The 20,000-nt window shown below is 41.1% G+C and overlaps 1 protein-coding gene across 1 annotated transcript in view; it reads left to right on the top strand.

Moving 5' to 3' along the window:
* Positions 1–20,000, top strand: part of nphs1 (NPHS1 adhesion molecule, nephrin) — a gene marked incomplete at both ends in the record, with an annotated part of 149,367 nt that overhangs the window by 114,686 nt on the left and 14,681 nt on the right. The window contains 8 exons of the mRNA XM_084048619.1: positions 1,233–1,354; positions 2,013–2,172; positions 2,604–2,760; positions 4,295–4,446; positions 11,913–12,024; positions 12,994–13,175; positions 14,792–14,842; positions 18,836–18,967. Of these exons, the coding sequence (XP_083904745.1) occupies positions 1,233–1,354; positions 2,013–2,172; positions 2,604–2,760; positions 4,295–4,446; positions 11,913–12,024; positions 12,994–13,175; positions 14,792–14,842; positions 18,836–18,967 (1,068 nt within the window). The remainder of the gene's footprint in view (positions 1–1,232; positions 1,355–2,012; positions 2,173–2,603; positions 2,761–4,294; positions 4,447–11,912; positions 12,025–12,993; positions 13,176–14,791; positions 14,843–18,835; positions 18,968–20,000) is intronic.

Genomic DNA, 20,000 nt, shown 5'->3' with positions numbered 1-20,000 from the left:
CTGCTCTGTAGGTACAGGCCTAATGGACGGCTGTATTATATTATATGAATGAATGAATGCATAATGTATGGAGCATTGTAACAGCTCTTAGAGGCAGGTTGGTGGGAGCATGCTGTATGAATGCATAATGTATGGAGCATTGTAACAGCTCTTAGAGGCAGGTTGGTGGGAGCATGCTTTAACAACCAGCCGTTTGACGGTTAAAAGGATCCGCCAGACGCCCGACACGCCAGATCCCTGAACGGTCTGGACGAGAACCGTACTGTCTCCTGTGTGTGTGTGTGTGTGTGTGTGAGTGTGAGTGTGAGTGTGAGTGTGAGTGTGAGTGTGAGTGTGTGTGTGTGTGTGTGTGTGTGTGTGTGTGTGTGTGTGTTTGTGTGTGTGTGTGTGTGTGTGTGTGTGTGTGTGTGTGTGTGTGTGTGTGTGTGTGTGTGTGTGTGTGCGCGTGTGTGTGTGTGTGTAAGCACAGGCAGAGACAAGTAGCTCTAATGGTCTCATAGTTGTAAGTACCAGGACCCCCATGGGGAGGCAGGCAGGTGGTCCCTGCGGGGTGGAGGCCAATCAGGGCCGGATATAAACGGAGTCGTGCGTCAGCGCCACGCCCCTGAAAACAGCCGATCTACAAGCTCACAACGCGTCACGCTGAGACGCGTTGTGAGCTTGTAGATCGGCTGTTTTCAGGGGCGAGTGACGCACAAAACCGCAAAGGAAGTGCACACTCGCTTCCTTTGTCCCGCCTCTTCTGTGTTTGGGGCCGATGACGTCGCGGGGCTCTTCAGCCCAACTTCCGACGTCGGTAAAGGGCTTCCTGAATTATATTGACGTCAATTTGTAGTTCTATCAGCTCCCTTTACCAAGAACAGTTCAGATGTCACATGTAATGTAATGCTGTCTGGACAGTCAATGCTAAGGACAGTCATTCTAGAACCATGAAGCACTGCAGTGTAACAGGGGTTAATAGTGATGTGATAATAGTGAGTCATGTTTCAGCATGTTTCATGTTAAGAAATGCCCCCCCCCCCCCCCACCATTTGTTTACGAAGCCTATAAAAGCCCAAAAATAAATTGTATTCATAATGTTGCAACAATGTTCAACGACATTTAAATCGTTCATCGCAATTATTTGAGCGACAATTAATCACCATGCAAAGTGTCGTCATGGTGACATCATGGTGACATCATGATCATGGTGACATCATGGTGACAGCCCTATCTTTACACCCTGGTTTCAGACTCTCCTCGTGTGAAGCCAGAGAAGGATCCTGTGTTTGTGAATCTGGGAGAAACGGCCGACCTGATCTGTGTAGCGGACGCTAACCCTGTGACCTCTGACATGTTCACATGGACCCGTCTGGTGAGCACGCACGCACGCACGCACGCACACACGCACGCACAGTTGTGAAATAGTTGTGAAATAGTTGTCTGCAACACCAGACTAATAAGAACACAGTCGGCCCGTGTTCGGGGTTGGAAAGCCGATTTGTCACTTCACGTATTCCTGGGGCTGGGGGCGGAGCTTGTCAGCAGGGAGTGTTGGGCGGGGGGAGTTGGACGAAGGCTTTACGTCCTCCCGGTGGGGGCTCCTCACTGGTAGTAGTCAGTAGGATGCAACAGCAGTTACAACACACTGCGGGGAGGTAATTGGCATAACGACTAAATTGGGGAGAAAAATGGGTAAAAAGGAAAAAACATATTTTTTAGGTCTCTTCTTTCAGCATGCTAACTTTCCCAGAGGAGAAAGTTTGTAGTTTCCATTAGCTTGTAATCCCCCATCGATGATTGGTAGACAGGTTTCTGATGATGTCATTGGTAGACAGGTTTCTGATGATGTCATTGGTAGACAGGTTTCTGATGATGTCATTGGTAGACAGATTTCTGATGATGTCATTGGTAGACAGGTTTCTGAACTATTCTGAAGATAAGGTTGAAAATGGGTGAAATGCTCCTTTAAGTAAAAAGTACTCTCCTCCCTCTCTCCGTCTTTCTCACAGGGGGTGGAGCATGAAGGGGAGGCGGGGGAGGAGGAGGAGTTAGGGGAGGAGACTCAGGATGAGGAGGCGGGGCTGCTGACCATACATGGTGTGACCCGGGGCCACGCCGGACGCTACCGCTGCACTGCAGACAACCGCATAGCGCCCCCTAGCAGCGCGGAGGTGCAACTGGTGGTGTTCTGTGAGTCATCCATCTTGATTTAACTCTGAGACCCTTACAGGTCTGTAACTCTGAGAGTGTACTTCCATTCATACAAAAGACTTCCAATTGTGTCAGCTCATTTATTTGTTGCATCATTTACAGTTTCAATTGTATATTCTGTATCCTGAATGAGTTCTCTCACCGAGAGAACGCGCTACGAGCTTGTAGATCTGCTATTTTTTTTTAAATCATGAAAATGTGTGCAAATCTTTGAATATATATGTATATATATATATATATATAAAGCGAACATTTGTAACTCAAATATTTGCTTCTGGGTCCCTGGAACTAAATATTTTGAGATATTCTATTTTTTATTTATTTAAAAAAGAAACTGTTAGGATTCAGATTTTTCTTTTAGAATCGGCCTCATGTTTTAATGGGTTAAATTCCTGACCCCCCCCCCCCAGTCAAGCCGGTGCTCCAGAAGGGTGCCCAGTGGAGGAAGGTGGCGAGCACAGGAGACGGCAGCGGCACCACAGAGCTCATGTGCCAGGCAGAGGGAGCGCCCCGGGTCCACTTCTCCTGGGCCAAGAACGGAGCGCTCATGGACTTCACCAACCCCAGGTCTGGAAACTATGTTTTCAGACCATGAGTGTGTGTGTGTCCTCTTGCAGAGCCTTTCACACACAGCGACCAAAACCTTGCCGATCACAGCCCGATCTGCGTCAGATCGGGAGGTTTTGTCAAAGGTCCGACAGCAAAATTGGACCAAATATCCTGCAGTGTGTACCTGCCTTTAGTCGTCAGTCAGTCAGTTAGTCATCACTCAGTCATCAGTCTGTCAGTCTTGCTTGGTTCTCCTCAGTGGCTTAAAGCAATGACTCTGCACTTGCACCTGGCCATTGATCATTAGCATATGCACACCGTGAGGAAGACCCTTTTTCGAAACAATTTGACATGTTTATTTGCATTTTGCTGTAAACAACGGATATTCTGAGTTCTGGGCGGGGGATTGTCACTGTACACCAGGGGTGATGCAACTTTGATGATGCAGAGGGCCACTATATTTACACACTCACTCCAGAGGGACACATTGTATATTATACTGTCTCTCCGTATTTTAACTTTTTTTTCACCATTCTATGTCAACGTGTTTTGAGCTTGTAGATCTGCTATTTTTGCTATTTTTTAATTGGAATTCAGAATTTCTTTTTGCTATTTTTTAATTGGAATCCTGAAAGTTACATTTTTATTTAATTTCAAATGCATTTAGTTATGCTTATGTTAACGTTATGAACTTAAATACAAATACATTCGACATAAAAAAGACAATAGAATTTTAATTAAGCTACTAACATAGACTGAAGTAATTAAAGCGGGTCATGTTTGCATGTTTGGAATTGTAACAGCTGACGAGAGGACGAGAGGAAGTGTTTTTGTCATGGATCCACATCCAGCCTTTCCATTGTAGAGACTCCGTGCATGATCCCAAAGTTGCGTCAGGGCGACGCGTTATGAGCTTATAGATCGGCTATTTTCACTAGCTTGGGTGACGGGGGAGACGTCACATTTGTCTCTTGGGTCTGGAGCTAAAAGGTTTGAGAACCATGTGCCCTAGACTCTGTGATGGAGGACGGTTTCTTCACCGCTGCACCACCCGAGCTCCTGACATCCATCTGTTACATTTTATATCATTTTCTACCTTGATGATTATTTTATTATTATTTTGTGCATAAATCCAGGTGTGGCTGCTTTGCGGCTGTATAAATAAGCACATTTTATACATATATAAACATGTATAATAAGCACATGCTTCCATTATGATGAAGCCTTACAACGCAAACATTATATATTCATTATTATACATATATAAACATGATACATTCATTATATAAACATTACACACTGATTCCCTCTTCTGTACATTACATGTTTGTGCTGCCCGTTTCCCGCCGCATATGCAAATATATCTGTTTAATGCTTTTTTGATGTGGTGGGAGAGTTAATGCAACATCTGTGTGTGTGTGTGTGTGTGTGTGTGTGTGTGTGTGTGTGTGTGTGTGTGTGTGTGTGTGTGTGTGTGTGTGTGTGTGTGTGTGTGTGTGTGTGTGTGTGTGTGTGTGTGTGTGTGTGTGTGTGTGTGTGTGTGTATGTGTAGGTATAGTGAGCGGACCATCAGAGAGGGCTGGTTCCACACCAGCACTCTGGTGGTTTTGAACGTCAGCTCATCTCTGGACTACGCTGTATTCACCTGCACCGCACGAAACGCCCTGGGAGACGACCGCCTGGACATACAGCTAGTCAGCACCAGTACGTCTGTCTGTCTGTCTGTCTGTCTGTCTGTCTGTCTGTCTGTGTATTCATATTACTGTACTTGTAGAATTTGAGGAACAGATATTGTGACAGTGGTGGAAAGTAACTAAGTACAATTTTGAGTAACTTTTCACTTTACTAGAGTATTTCCAATGTTCAGTACCTTTACTTCTACTCCACTCCATCTCAGAGGCAAATATTGTACTTTTACTCCACTACAACTATTTGAAAACGTTAGCTACTAGTTACTTTACAGATATAAATTAGCCTACTCTACAAGCTCACAGCGTGTTGCATTGCGACACGTTGTGAGCTTGTAGATCTGCTATTTTCAATCATTTTTGTACTTTTACTTTTGGTTCTTTAAGTATATTTTGATGCCAATCATTTTGTACTTTTACTCAAGTAACATACCCCAAAAGTGGTATATATATATATATATACGGGCGGCAGTGGCTCAGGGGTAGAGTGGCCGGGTAGAGTGAACTGGCAAACCGCAAGGTTCCCAGTTTCAATCCCGGGCTGGGGCGCTCCCCCAGAGTTAGTGTAGAAGTGTCCTTGAGCAAGACTCTGAACCCCTATTTGCTCCTGATGAGCAGGTTGGTGCCTTGCATGGTTTCCTCCTCCATCGGTGTATGAATGTGTGTGTGAATGGGTTAATGGCACGATCAATTTAAAGCGCTTCGGATAGAAGCGCTATATAAATGCACCATTTACCATTTATATATATAAATATATATATTCAAAGATTTGCACAAATGTTCAAGATTTTTCAAAAATAGCAGATCTACAAGCTCATAGCTTGGCACTCGGTGCCACGCTATGAGCTTGTAGATCTGCTATTTTTGAATAGCCAAAAAAATCTAAAATGACAGAGATGCGTTTCCGGTTTCAATGAGATAATAATGATAACTTTGAGCATTTCTTCCTCATTAGTTACACCGACACCACCTGCATGAATCAAACTGCATTGTTTCTTAGTTTGCTTGTTGCTTTGTGCTGCCTGTGAGAGTTCATCTGAAATACCATATACCATAATACCATACGTCTTGTATGAATAACAAATGATCAGGGTCACAGGGTCAGGAGGTTAGAGGTCATCGTGTATATACATCACGTACCATATAGCCGGGGGGAAAATAAAATACAAATCTGTTTTTATTGTCTTTTTCCCTCGGGTCCCAATTTGGCTGCATGTCAAATGATGAGCGCCTCACCTCTACCCACAATGCACCTTGACAAGCGTGTAGGAGGGTGTTTGTTTTGACAGCCAACACACATGGTCAAATACTCAGTGTTCATTTAACTCTGAGGGTCTCCATGTGTCCAGAGAGGTGTTCATTTAACTCTGAGGGTCTCCATGTGTCCAGAGAGGTGTGTTTGCATCAGTGTTGATTTCGTCGACTAAAACTATGACGAAAAATGTTCATCGACTACCTTTTTTCACTGACGAAAACTAAATTAAAACTAAATTAAAACTAAATTAAAACTAAGCTATGATGACTAAAACTAGACTAAATATTTTGACTATATCATCAACAAATAAAAACTAGATTAAACTGTCAGTGAGGGACGAGAGGAGAAGAGATCCAGTAGAACTAAGACATGTCATCATGGGTGCGTGCGGGTGTCACAGACCGAAAATAGCTGATCTACAAGCTCACAACGCGTCGCAGCGCGACGCGTTGTGAGCTTGTAGATCAGCTATATCCGACATGCAGCTAAGTGAAAATCAGCCATTTCGATGGCATCACGGCCCGCCAAAAATACATTTTAGTCGACTAAATCAATTGTAGATTTAGTCGACTAAAATCTTATGATATTTAGTCAACTAAAACTAGACTAAAAGTAAAGAAGTTCAGATGAGAAAAATATGACTTAAAGTAAAAATAATTGTATTCAAAAGACTATGACTAAAAGTAAATCTAAATGCAGTTTTATATACTTGCAATAATTTCTTCTTCCACAGAGCATGGCCCCGCCTCCACGGTACGGCTCTCAGCCAATCCCCTGCAGACAAACCAAACGCTGGTCTGAACTATTTTAATGTTTACCATAAAAAGCATGAAATACAATCCAATAACCCCCCCCATCCCCCCCCCCCCACACACACACACACCCATATCTTTTTTTAGGACTGTGAATATTCATAATTAATCTGACTCAGTGCTAATAAATTTTATATGTTTCTTATCGTCTCTCATCGCCTGGCGGGGCAGAGCGGGGGGGGGGGGGGGGGGGGGGGGGGAGGGGGGAGGGGTGGATGGGGGGGGGGGTTTCTGGAGCGGCACTTTTTGTATTTGGCCGCTTGGCTGCTGATCCAAACACTGTTGACCTCTCGACCTCTCTGGAGTCTTATGAGAGGCTGAGTGCATATTATTTACCCAGAATACCCTGCTGTAGCCTGGAGGGGCGAGAGAGAGAGAGAGAGAGAGAGAGACAGAGAGAGAGAGAGAGAGAAAAGCATTTTATAATCCTCCTCCTCTCTCTCGCTCTCTCTCTCTTTCTCTCAATCTCTCTCTCTCTCTCTCTCTTTCTTTTTCTCTCCTCTCTCTCTCTCTCTCTCTCTCTCTCTCTCTCTCTCTCTCTCTCTCTCTCTCTCTCTCTCTCTCTTTCTCTCATATATTGTGTATGTTAAATAGCTCTGTCTGTTTTGCCTGGCTTTAATGATTTTTATCTGTCTGTCTGTCTGTCTGTCTGTCTGTCTGTCTGTCTGTCTGTGTCTCTCATAGCCTTGTGTGTCTAGCGCCACCAATAGGACAGTTTTACAGTTGCACACGTGATCACATTTTGCACAAAGGAACTGAATTTGAGGTGAAAAGTGAGCGCTAGGGGGCGACCAAATTTGGAACCCTTACAGGTCTGTAACTCTGAGAGTGTACACATGGAACCAAATGGATTTGGTTTCATTTGGACTTGGATTTTACTGTGAATGGATCTTATGTAGTTATTCTTTAGTCACAAGCTTGTCAACACATTAACACAGATCTACCAGCTTACAAACATGCACTTAATTACTTTCACTTTCAAAAGTCTTCAAAAATAGAGAGAATAGCTTAGATCTGCACACGTACAGATCTACCTTTGTTTGTACCTTAGAGAGACACTGAGGCCGTTCATTTACGGGAAAAAACACTAAAAGTTTAATTACGGAGATAAGAGGTTTCTGCCCGACAACAACGATAATATGTAAAACAATACGACCTCTCACCCCGTCTCACAGCCCCGCCCCCGCCTGGCCTGCTTTGATCTTTCAGTCAACAAACTTCATTTATTTATTTATTTATCATATTTGACACGAGGGCCAGACGAGCACAGAGCAACACATCACATAACAAACACAGGAACAAAGCAACACATTTCTATTGATTCATAACCTCTGAGAATCACAAGCTGATGCTTATTAAAAGTACATAATGTCTCCGTCAGGATGGAAAGCTTGTATGTCCAGAGCCTCTGATCTATGGGATCCACTGTAGTTATTATTGTCTCCGCCAGGCCGAAAGGCATGGCGAGAGAGTATGTTTTTCACCCCGTCCGTCCGTCCGTCCGTGTGTCCTTCTGTCTGTGAGCAGCTAATCTCCGGCACCGTTGGCCCGGTCGCTGTGAAACTGTGCACACACACTCCCTGGATGCCAATTCAGAACCTCTGCCTCAAATTTTTCACATGGGCCTGTTATAGCGCCACCAGGAGGCCGACTTGTGCAAAACCAATTTTTTCACATTACTCCTACAGTTTTTAACCAAACGTCATGCAAATCAGTACACAGTATCTCTATAGTCATGTGATCAACACGGATCTGTCAGATTTCCCATATTCCATCCTCATTGCTTAAGGTTGCCATCCAAAGTTTGCAAGATTGGTCCGTTTTGAACAAACTGCCTCAAACCATGAACGCAGCTTGCAATTTCCGTGAAATTTCACACAAACATTCCCACTAGGCCGAGGAAGAAATGCCACCCTTTTCACATTGGCCTGTTATAGCGCCACCAGCAGGTCTAATTTAGCAAAACACATTTTTGGAACAAAATGCCTCAAATCATGAATGCTGTGTCGATTGCAGTGAAAGACCTAAGAATAAATGGCACCATTTTCACATTGGCCTATTATAGCGCCACCAGGAGGCCAGAATAACGTACCTGACCTGGCGGAGACCTGTGCTCCGAGGAGCACTTTTTCTAGTTGTAATACTGTTGTTATTATTATTAATATTATTATTATTATTATTAATATTATTATTAATATTATATACTATAACACTATTATTATGTGGGCTGACTACCAGTGAAAAAAAAAAACATAGCAAAAGTAGCCGATCTACAAGCTCACGTCTGTGACACGTTGTGAGCTTGTAGATCGGCTATTTCTTGCCACTTGTGTGTGACAGTGTAGCATGAGGAAGTAGGGCATTCATCTTTACGGGAAAACAAAACAAAAATCATAAATCGTTGAAATTCTCTGGCGATACGAGTATTCTGCCCGGTAACAGTGACCTTAACTCGCTACAGAAAGCTGCACATAATATTAAATTATTAAAATGTATTAAAAGCTTCTGTTTGGCAGATAGAAGCCATTACTGTCAACATTACCACTGACCTTAAAAGTGAAAAAAGAAGAAAAACAGGCGAAAATGGAAAATAAACAAAAAATCTTGTTTGTGTAAAAACAGGCAATAATAATAATCAAGGTAACGTCTCGTGTAAAAAGCCATTTGATTTGAAGGGGTTTAGCAGGTAGATCTGGCCTTCATGAATACATTATAAAAGAACACGAATACATTTAAATACTACAATAGGTTACTGTAGCAGCAGGGGAATAGACTACAGTAATTAAGCATGTGTTTGTTTATCTATATCTGTGTTTTCATTAGAGATATACAGATGTATGTAAGTCATTTAATTTATTACTATTCACTTGTAAACAACATTAATGGTGGAGCCGCTCGCTGCTCTTCAACTTCCTGAGAAGGAATAACGCTCTGTGTGTGTGCGTGTGCGTGTGCGTGTGCGTGTGCGCGTGCGCGTGTGTGTGTGTGTGTGTGTGTGTGTGCACGCGTGTATGTGCGTGCGTGCGTGCGTACGTGCGTTGACCTTTTTTTACAATTAGGAACATATTGACTTTAGGAGTAGACAATTAGAGGTCAGGTATAAGGTATAATAAGGTATAAGGTATAATAAGGTATAATTAGAGGTCAGGCATAAGGGCTTGGAGCCTGGTTTAGTCACGTGCCAACGTCATGCAACCAAACATTTGCTGACCCCTTGTGAGCTTGTAGATCAGTTATGTTTTGGTGCAACAACCTGGGGTTTAGGCTTAGGGTTAAAGGTGGTGAAAAGGCAAAGATCACATTTATGAAATTGTTGTCCTAAAATACGGACGTCCTCACAAGTACAGTAATACAAATACAAATGTCTGTGTGTGTGTGTGTGTGTGTGTGTGTGTGTGTGTGTGTGTGTGTGTGTGTGTGTGTGTGTGTGTGTGTGTGTGTGTGTGTGTGTGTGTGTGTGTGTGTGTGTCTGTCTGTCTGTCTGTCTGTCTGTCTGTCTGTCTGTCTGTCTGTCTGTCTGTCTGTCTGTCTGTCTGTCTGTCTGTCTGTCTGTCTGTCTGTCTGTCTGTCTGTCTGTCTGTCTGTCTGTCTGTCTGTCTGTCTGTCTGTCTGTCTGTCTGTCTGTCTGTCTGTCTGTCTGTCTGTCTGTCTGTGTGTGTGTGTGTGTGTGTGTGTGAGTGCGTGCACATGTGCGTGCATGCGCGTGTGCGTGTGTGTGTGCTACAACTCTATCTTAAATCAAATGAATGCTACTGTACACGTTGTAATAAGATGAATATTCATCATGTCAGAGGGAGCAGAACAATGCAGACACTCTCAGCTCATCTTTTGACTGTAAATGAGCTGCTGTAATAAACACACATCATTTGAGTCCATTTGGGACGCTGTAATAGATGCACAAACTGACCCCCGGCTGGCTCCCGTGTAAATATACATAAATTGATGTAATTTACATCTCATGGTCTTAACAGAGTGGATTAACCTGATAATGTGGACGGGAAAGCTTTAATCTCTGTGGTTCCATGTGTTCATTTAACTCTATATCTGTACACTCTCAGTGTTAAATAGCTCTATAGCCCTGTTACTGAACACTCTATAGTAATGATTACTATCACAATATAGAGCTATTTAACACTGTTACTGAACAAACACTCTATAGCAATGATTACTATCACAATATAGAGCTAATTAACACTGTTACTGAACAAACACTCTATAGTAATGATTACTATCACAATATAGATCTATTTAACACTGTTACTGAACAAACACTCTATAGTAATGATTACTATCACAATATAGAGCTATTTAACACTGTTACTGAACAAACACTATAGTAATGATTACTATCACAAAATAGATCTATTTAACACTGTTACTGAACAAACACTCTATAGTAATGATTACTATCACAATATAGAGCTATTTAACACTGTTACTGAACAAACACTATAGTAATGATTACTATCACAATATAGATCTATTTAACACTGTTACTGAACAAACACTCTATAGCAATGATTACTATCACAATATAGATCTATTTAACACTGTTACTGAACAAACACTCTATAGCAATGATTACTATCACAATATAGATCTATTTAACACTGTTACTGAACAAACACTCTATAGTAATGATTACTATCACAATATAGAGCTATTTAACACTGTTACTGAACAAACACTCTATAGTAATGATTACTATCACAATATAGAGCTATTTAACACTGTTACTGAACAAACACTATAGTAATGATTACTATCACAATATAGATCTATTTAACACTGTTACTGAACAAACACTCTATAGCAATGATTACTATCACAATATAGATCTATTTAACACTGTTACTGAACAAACACTCTATAGCAATGATTACTATCACAATATAGAGCTATTTAACACTGTTACTGAACAAACACTCTATAGCAATGATTACTATCATAATATAGAGCTATTTAACACTGTTACTGAACAAACACTCTATAGTAATGATTACTATCACAATATAGAGCTATTTAACACTGTTACTGAACAAACACTCTATAGTAATGATTACTATCACAAAATAGATCTATTTAACACTGTTACTGAACAAACACTCTATAGTAATGATTACTATCACAATATAGAGCTAATTAACACTGTTACTGAACAAACACTCTATAGAAATGATTACTATCACAATCTAGAGCTATTTAGCACTGTTACTGAACAAACACTCTATAGTAATGCTATAGATTGCTATCAGAATAATAGCTATTTAAGATTTAATTTAACAAAATAATGTATCTTGTACTCTGCTAGTGCACAGGTAGATAAATGAACAGTAAGGATGTTACTGTTTATGAACTGGGTTTCTACGTATAGTTCGTTTTACCTTATCTTTACCCCCCCACCCCCCCCTCCAGGCCACCCAGACCCTCCCTCATCGTTCCGGCGGGTCTCCATGTCACATGACTCTGTCACTCTGGAGTGGATCCCAGGGTTCAATGGAGGATTACCTCAGAGATTCAGAGTCAGGTAAATGTGCATAAGGCACAACGGTGCATATGGTTCATAAGGCACAACGGTGCATATGGTTCATAAGGCACAACGGTGTATATGGTTCATAAGGCACAACGGTGCATATGGTTCATAAGGCACAACGGTGCATATGGTTCATAAGGAACATAAGCCTTATGAACTATTTTCACTCGTTTTAAGATGCAATTCTTTGGACATTTCCATAATTTGCTTTACATTGGGGGAGGGGGGTTTTAAACAGTCGTCTCATAAAAAGCTGTTTCAGTTGTAAGATAATTCATTATAATTAATTAATTAAGATAATTCATTATAATTAATTAATTAAGATAATTCATTAATTAAGATAATTCATTATAATTAATTAATTAAGATAATTCATTAATTAAGATAATTCATTGTAATTATAAGATAATTCATTATAATTCATTAATTAAGATAATTCATTAATTAAGAATTCCTTGTAATTATAAGATAATTCATCATAATTATAATTATAAGATAATTCATTATAATTATAATGAATGAATTAAGATAATTCATTATAATTATAATGAATGAATTAAGATAATTCATTATAATTATAATTATAAGATAATTCATTATAATTATAATTATAAGATAATTCATTATAATTATAATGAATGAATTAAGATAATTCATTATAATTATAATGAATGAATTAAGATGATTCATTATAATGAATTAATTAAGATAATTCATTATAATTATAAGATCATTTATTATACTTAATTAATTAAGATAATTCATTATAATTATAAGATCATTTATTATACTTAATTAATTAAGATAATTCATTATAATTATAAGATCATTTTTATACTTAATTAATTAAGATAATTCATTATAATTATAAGATCATTTATTATACTTAATTAATTAAGATAATCCATAATAATTAATTACAGTTAACGGGTGAGTGACTGCGGTGTCGTGGGTGATTGACAGGTACCGCTGGGCGGTGTCAGCCAGCTTCCTGTACGTGGACGTTTTCCCGCCCAGAGCGACCATCTTCACCGTGATTGGTCTGTCGCCCGGCACCGCCTACAACTTCTCTGTCAACGCCCTGAACGCCATGGGAGAGAGCCGCTACGCCGACCACGATGCAGTACTCACCATCACCACCGAGGGTCAGCGATGAGCAGGATTATTAAACTTAAATAAAAAGTAACATCATGCAGTACTCACCATCACCACCGAGGGTCAGCGATGAGCAGGGTCATTACACTTAAATAAAAACTAACATCATGCAGTACTCACCATCACCACCGAGGGTCAGCGATGAGCAGGGTCATTACACTTAAATAAAAACTAACATCATGCAGTACTCACCATCACCACCGAGGGTCAGCGATGAGCAGGGCTATTAGAATTAACAATGCACCGTCAAGAATCCAGAAGGTTTGTATTTGTCACTCGTAGAAGCGGCCAAATGTAGCTGGGAATTGTTCTACAGCAATATCACAGTCTAATGTGCAAGGAGTCTGTAGCTAGTAGATCGGATATTTTCACTAGACTATGAGAGGAAACCGTGGTCATTACATTATAGGCCTGTCCCCGACTAAGGATTTGTATAGTCAAATCTGATTGGCGACTAATTGCCATTAGTCGACTGGCAGTCGACTAATGCAACACAAAAAAATATAAATAATAATAATTATATATATTTGTTTTACTTTTTTTTTTCTTTGCATGATTTGACTGAGTTTGTCAGTGGAGTCAGTCTGATTCCACTGACAAACTCAGTCAAATCATGCAACAAATATGTTATGCAATAGAGGAACATTCCATTTGGGCTGTAAGGGTGCTCTGATTTAACATATACTATTGGTTTCTCCCAATAAATCATGATGTATACATCCTATTTTTGACAAACTATTAGTTAATTAATATAACAAACTATTAGTTAATTAATATAACAAACTATTAGTTAATTCATATAACAAACTACTAGTTAATTAATATAACAAACTATTAGTTAATTAATATAACAAACTATTAGTTAATTAATATAACAAACTATTGGTTAATTAATATTACAAACTATTAGTTAATTCATATAACAAACTATTAGTTAATTAATATAACAAACTATTAGTTAATTAATATAACAAACTATTAGTTAATTAATATAAAAAACTAGTAGTTAATTCATATAACAAACTATTAGTTAATTAATATAACAAACTATTAGTTAATTAATATAACAAACTATTAGTTATTCATATAACAAACTATTAGTTAATTCATATAACAAACTATTAGTTAATTAATATAACAAACTATTAGTTAATTAATATAACAAACTAGTAGTTAATTAATATAACAAACTAGTAGTTAATTAATATAACAAACTAGTAGTTAATTAATATAACAAACTATTAGTTAATTAATATAACAAACTAGGCCAATCTCTCAGTCGAATAATAACATTTTTTTTATTTTTATAATTGGACTAAGAGACTGTCAGTCCACTCAGACACCCCTCGACTATTAGACTACTAGAGGTCAGGCCTATTACATTATAACATAATGAATAGAAAACCCTGAAGCCATAACAATCTCATGATTCTCTGTTGAAATAGCTGGGGCTCCAACCCGGAAACCTTTCATTTTCCTAAGTTGTGCCCCCCAAGCCCCCCCCCCCCCCCCACCCCATTGTAAGCCTGTTTATGTTTAGGAATATATCTCATCATATTCATGTACTTTGATGTAGTTTCTATGGTTTGTTTGTGTGTTTTTCCAGAGGGACCTGAACCAGAAGTCCTGCCGTCAGACACAGACGACAACTCACACGGTATGTCTTTAATTAAACCTACAAGTTCCTCTGAAGAACATTTGAACCACCAGAAGCCCGTTATGTTGTTGAGCCTCAATACCATTGTAAAAAATACACGTTTCCTGTCCTTTAAAGGGGGCGTGTCATAGGACCTTTAAACATGTGTAGGTTAATAAAAGACAGACGAGTTTCTCTGAAAGTGATTTTTAAGGACGTTGACTGAGGTCCCCCCATGCACAATAATAACAGGAGCACCAGACCCGGTCCAGTGCTCCAGTATTTCATTCAGTCTCTCCTGAAGTGTCCAGAAGGTATTTGTCTTCTTATTGTATTTGTCTACAGCGAGCCTTTCTACCTTTACCGTTGTTCTGTCTCTGTGTGATTAGTAGAAATGTGTGTTTGCCACCATGAGTCTCGTTTGTTCTAAATATCTTTCTCTGTTATTATTCACCGTCCCCCAGAGACTCCTAATGGTTAATGCTCTTTGAGAGGCCGTGTTTACCATAGCAACCCCCCCCCCCCCCAGCCACACACACACACACACACACACACACACACACACACACACACACACTCACTCACACTCACACTCACACTCACACTCACACTCACACACACACACACACACACACTGTTGTTAGTCTTTTATCAATAAAGACAAATGAAAGGTCTGGTTCAGGTGTTTCATTATCTTCACATAATTCCTCCTTCTCGTCTCTCTGATCCCTGAGATCATACGCCTTTTATTTATTTACTTTACTTTGTTTTATATCATGGCTGTCAGGTGGAAACCTTGTATGTCCATAACCCTGTGTTCCACTGGATACAATGTAGTTATTATTTATTATTAATATATTAACCCTGTGTTCCACTGGATACAATGTAGTTATTATTTATTATTAATATAATAACCCTGTGTTCCACTGGATACAATGTAGTTATTATTTATTATTAATATAATAACCCTGTGTTCCACTGGATACAATGTAGTTATTATTTATTATTAATATAATAACCCTGTGTTCCACTGGATACAATGTAGTTATTATTTAGTCACAAGCTGTTGTTAATACTTTGCATTGGTTCAATATTTATAAAACACACACACACACACACACACACACACACACACACACACACACACACACACACACACACACACACACACACACACACACACACACACACACACACACACAGTGTTTCAGTAACATGCTGGCATGGACCATGACATAGGGGGACATTCATGTGGGTGTGGTCACATGGTGGGTGTGGCTAGACGGTGACGTCAGGAAGTTCCCTGTCAGAATAGACGCTCCAGACTACAGTAATGTACACAATAGAGGGTCGGGGCGCTGCGCGCCCCTCCCCCCTAGCCGCTGCGCGGGGCTTTGTGTTTGTTGGTCTCTATAATATATAAAGCCATAATAGGAGATGTTCCCAATGGAGCTATGCCCAAATATGGAGTGTGTTGTCTGACCTCACTTGGGTCTCGTTGGGCGGTTATATAAAGCCATAATAGGAGATGTTCCCAATGGAGCTATGCCCAAATATGGAGTGTGTTGTCTGACCTCACTTGGGTCTCGTTGGGCGGTGGTCGGCGATGACGCTAAGGAACAACATGGCCGACTGTAATGTTGTGAGTTTGTGTTGGCCGCAATTAATTATGCTGCGAGGGGGCAGATGTGTGCTGAGCAGTATGAAGTGGCCTACAGACTGCGCGTAGTAATTCTGCACGTTGTGGCGTGTCTTGTTAGTGACATTGATATGTTGTTTTTGTGTTTAGTCCCACACAGTGGCAGGGTTTTTTGGGGGGTTTTGGGTTTAGAAATGTATATATATAGATGTAACCAAATGGACTCCTCTGTGTTTAATTAACTATACAATAAGCACATGTGTGTTATGTGTGTAATGGGCTGTTAGAAACAATGTAATCATCTTTCTGGATAAAATGTAAAGTAAATGTAAAGTAGTTTTGTATATATATATTTAAGCTAAACTGCTAATGGCCGCGTTTCCCAAACGAATTTGAGCTCCTGCGTAGCCTAGAAGCTGCGTAGGTGCCTCCACGCATCTGCGCAGTAGCAACCCCGCTGCGCACTATCTTCGTTAGTAGCAGCTGTGTGTGCCCAACGTCTCATCTAAATTGGCTTCAGTAGACACCATCTTCGTAGGTTCCGTTTCGTCTGTGCTAAAACTACATTCGTGAGACAGCATGCACGTGAAGAGATCCTGGACGTAGCCTACGTAAAGCCTACGTCAACTACGTAGTGCTATCCTACTATAGTTTAAACACCCTTTGCATACATATATCTATATATACAGGATTTTGCAAAAATACTAAGATAAAGTCGCACCTTTATCTAACTTACCTTTATATGAATTGGACACTTACATTTTTATAGGTACATTCTGTAATGTATTAAAATGCATTTTTTTAAGGTGACATTTCAATGATCTTAAATAAACACTGCGGCCATTGTTCGCCGTTCAAAACAATTCAGAGGATAGAGGGGGCGTCCCCCTGCATGATTGACAGCTTAACGCGTAACGGAATACGCCTCCCCAAAAAAACAGACGTATATACAACAAACACACTGCGACATGCCGTGTTGATAGCTTGCAGATCTGTTATTTTGGGTAGGGCGAGCGGCTGCAGTGCTTCGTCCTCTATGCATGAAGCCGAAGTTTACAAATCGTACTCTCACGGATAATCCGATCATCTAATAAAAATATTAAGCACATGCCAAGTTAACTAAAGGTATATAAATGATGCAGAGCTAAATATGTTTCCTTAATTTCGAAGTTTTATAGTTAAACGTTATGATAAAAGTGCAGTTCCTCTCACAAAGTGACAGCTGTTGCGCTCGGCGAGCGCAACAGCTCGCCATGTTTATGAATGGTTAAAACATCTTTTGAAAATAGCAGATCTACAAGCTCACAACGTGTCACAAGCTTGTAGATCTGATTTTCAAAAGATGTTTTAACCATTCATAAACATGGCGAGCTGTTGCGCTCGCCGAGCGCAACAGCTGTCACTTTGTGAGAGGAACTGCACTTTCATCATAACGTTTAACTATAAAACTTCGAAATTAAGGAAACATATTTAGCTCAGCATCATTTATATACCTTTAGTTAACTTGGCATGTGCTTAATATTTTTATTAGATGATCGGATCATCCGTGAGAGTACGATTTGTAAACTTCGGGTTCATGCATAGAGGACGAAGCACTGCAGCCGCTCGCCCTTTTACGCACCGGCCCGGCCCGGCCGTAATATATATACATACACACGTGTGTGTGTGTGTGTGTGTGTGTGTGTGTGTGTATGTGTGTGTGTGTGTGTGTGTGTGTGTGTGTGTGTGTGTGTGTGTGTGTGTGTGTGTGTGTGTGTGTGTGTGTGCGTGTGCGTGTGTGTGTGTGTGTGTGTCGGTCTTTTCATAGATTTCATAGAACGATGGGTGTTACAGGCGGCCCAGGGCGCTCGTTACAAAATGCTTCGTAGGACAGTACTCCCCTCCTACTGTGGGCGGGGAGTATGCTGCGCGCATTCTGTCTCACGAATGTACTTTTACCACACACGCAGCCAGTTTAGATGGCACGCAGGGGCACAACCACCTGCTACTAATGAGGGTAGAGCGTAGGTTTGGCCGAGTCCCAGCTGTGTAGGAGACGCTTGCGCAAGCTGCGTACGGCCACGCATGACCTGAAATCTACGTGCCTGCTATGGTACTGCGAAGCATGTGACGTCACACGTTAGACCCGTCGTCGGACCTGCGACGATGCTCTACGCACGAGCTCTTTGGGAAACCCGGCCAATAGCTGTTTGTATTAATGTGTTAATATTCTGTGTTGATGAATTGAATACATAGGACCACAATGGAAACAAGTCCCCAGGATGTATGTTGTTGTGTTATCCTTTTAGCCTAATGTTTGTACTGTTTGATTGTCTTTTTACTAATAAAGTGTTTATTCAATCAATCAATCAATCAATCAACCAATCCAAACCCAGGTTCGTCCGGCCTGCCGGCCTATCAGACGATAGTCATCGCCTCGACGGCCGGCCTCCTGCTGCTGATCTTCAATCTGATTGGCTGCTTCCTGGGACTGAGGAGGCGGAGGGAACAGAGGCAGAGCCAGACAGGTAACCATAGCGATGGGGGGACAGGGGGGACGGGGGAGTCCCCCCTGAACCTTCCGTTCCCTCAAGTGGGCCTCTCTACCTCCTGAGCCTCTGCCTCATGTTTTCACTTGACTTGGTTATCCTGTATGAGTTCTCTCTCCTGATTGGATCAAATTGGTATCCTGACCTGAAAATGCATGTTGTGTTTATTAACTCTTTTACTGCCATGGACGCATTTTCGAGTCAATTGGTACTTGGTCCACATGGCCATCACGATGACCTCGTTGACATTTGTGAAAACCACACAGTGAAACCCTCAGTGATGGGTCAACCCTAACCCCCTGACCCTAACCCAAGGGGACCCTAACCCCCTGACCCTAACCCAAGGGGACCCTAACCCCCTGACCCTAACCCAAGGGGACCCTAACCCCCTGACCCTAACCCAAGGGGACCCTAACCCCCTGACCCTAACCCAAGGGGACCCTAGCCCCCTAACCCTAACCCAAGGGGACCCTAACCTAACCCTAACCCAAGGGGACCCTAACCTAACCTAACCCTAACCCAAGGGGACCCTAACCTAACCTAACCCTAGCTCTGGTTCAGAGCGTTAGTGAGTTCCCTCTAACGCTCTGGAAGACCCCTCGCTCTGCGCATGTACAAGGAATTCCACTGTCCTGCCAGCGCTCAAGTGTAGTGAAAATAAACTAAACCATTTCGCTACTCACCGAAGCAAAGGCTGTTTTGTGTTGTTGAAAGTCTATCCTCCAACTGCGCACGCCTAAACGCACCCCACCTACTCTGTAAAATACACTTTTTGGGCAGAAAATAAAATATGTCAGCGAGACGGACATTATTTGTATTTACTCCACAGTGCCCTCTACAGATCTGGGGGATTTGAACTTACCATTAACCAAAATGTAGAGGGCACTGTGGAGTAAATAGCGAGGGGTCTTCCAGAGCGTTAGAGGGAACTCACTAACGCTCTGAACCAGAGCTAACCTAACCCTAACCCAAGGGGACAACAGGACGTTTCAGTACAGCTGAGTTGATGGCT

Source organism: Gymnoscopelus microlampas (genome assembly GCF_963454915.1).
Source record: "Gymnoscopelus microlampas genome assembly, chromosome: 3".
In the NCBI taxonomy this organism is placed as follows: Eukaryota; Metazoa; Chordata; class Actinopteri; order Myctophiformes; family Myctophidae; genus Gymnoscopelus; species Gymnoscopelus microlampas.
The sequence above is the reverse complement of the archived record's forward strand: the minus strand, read 5'-3'. Positions and strand labels throughout refer to the sequence as shown.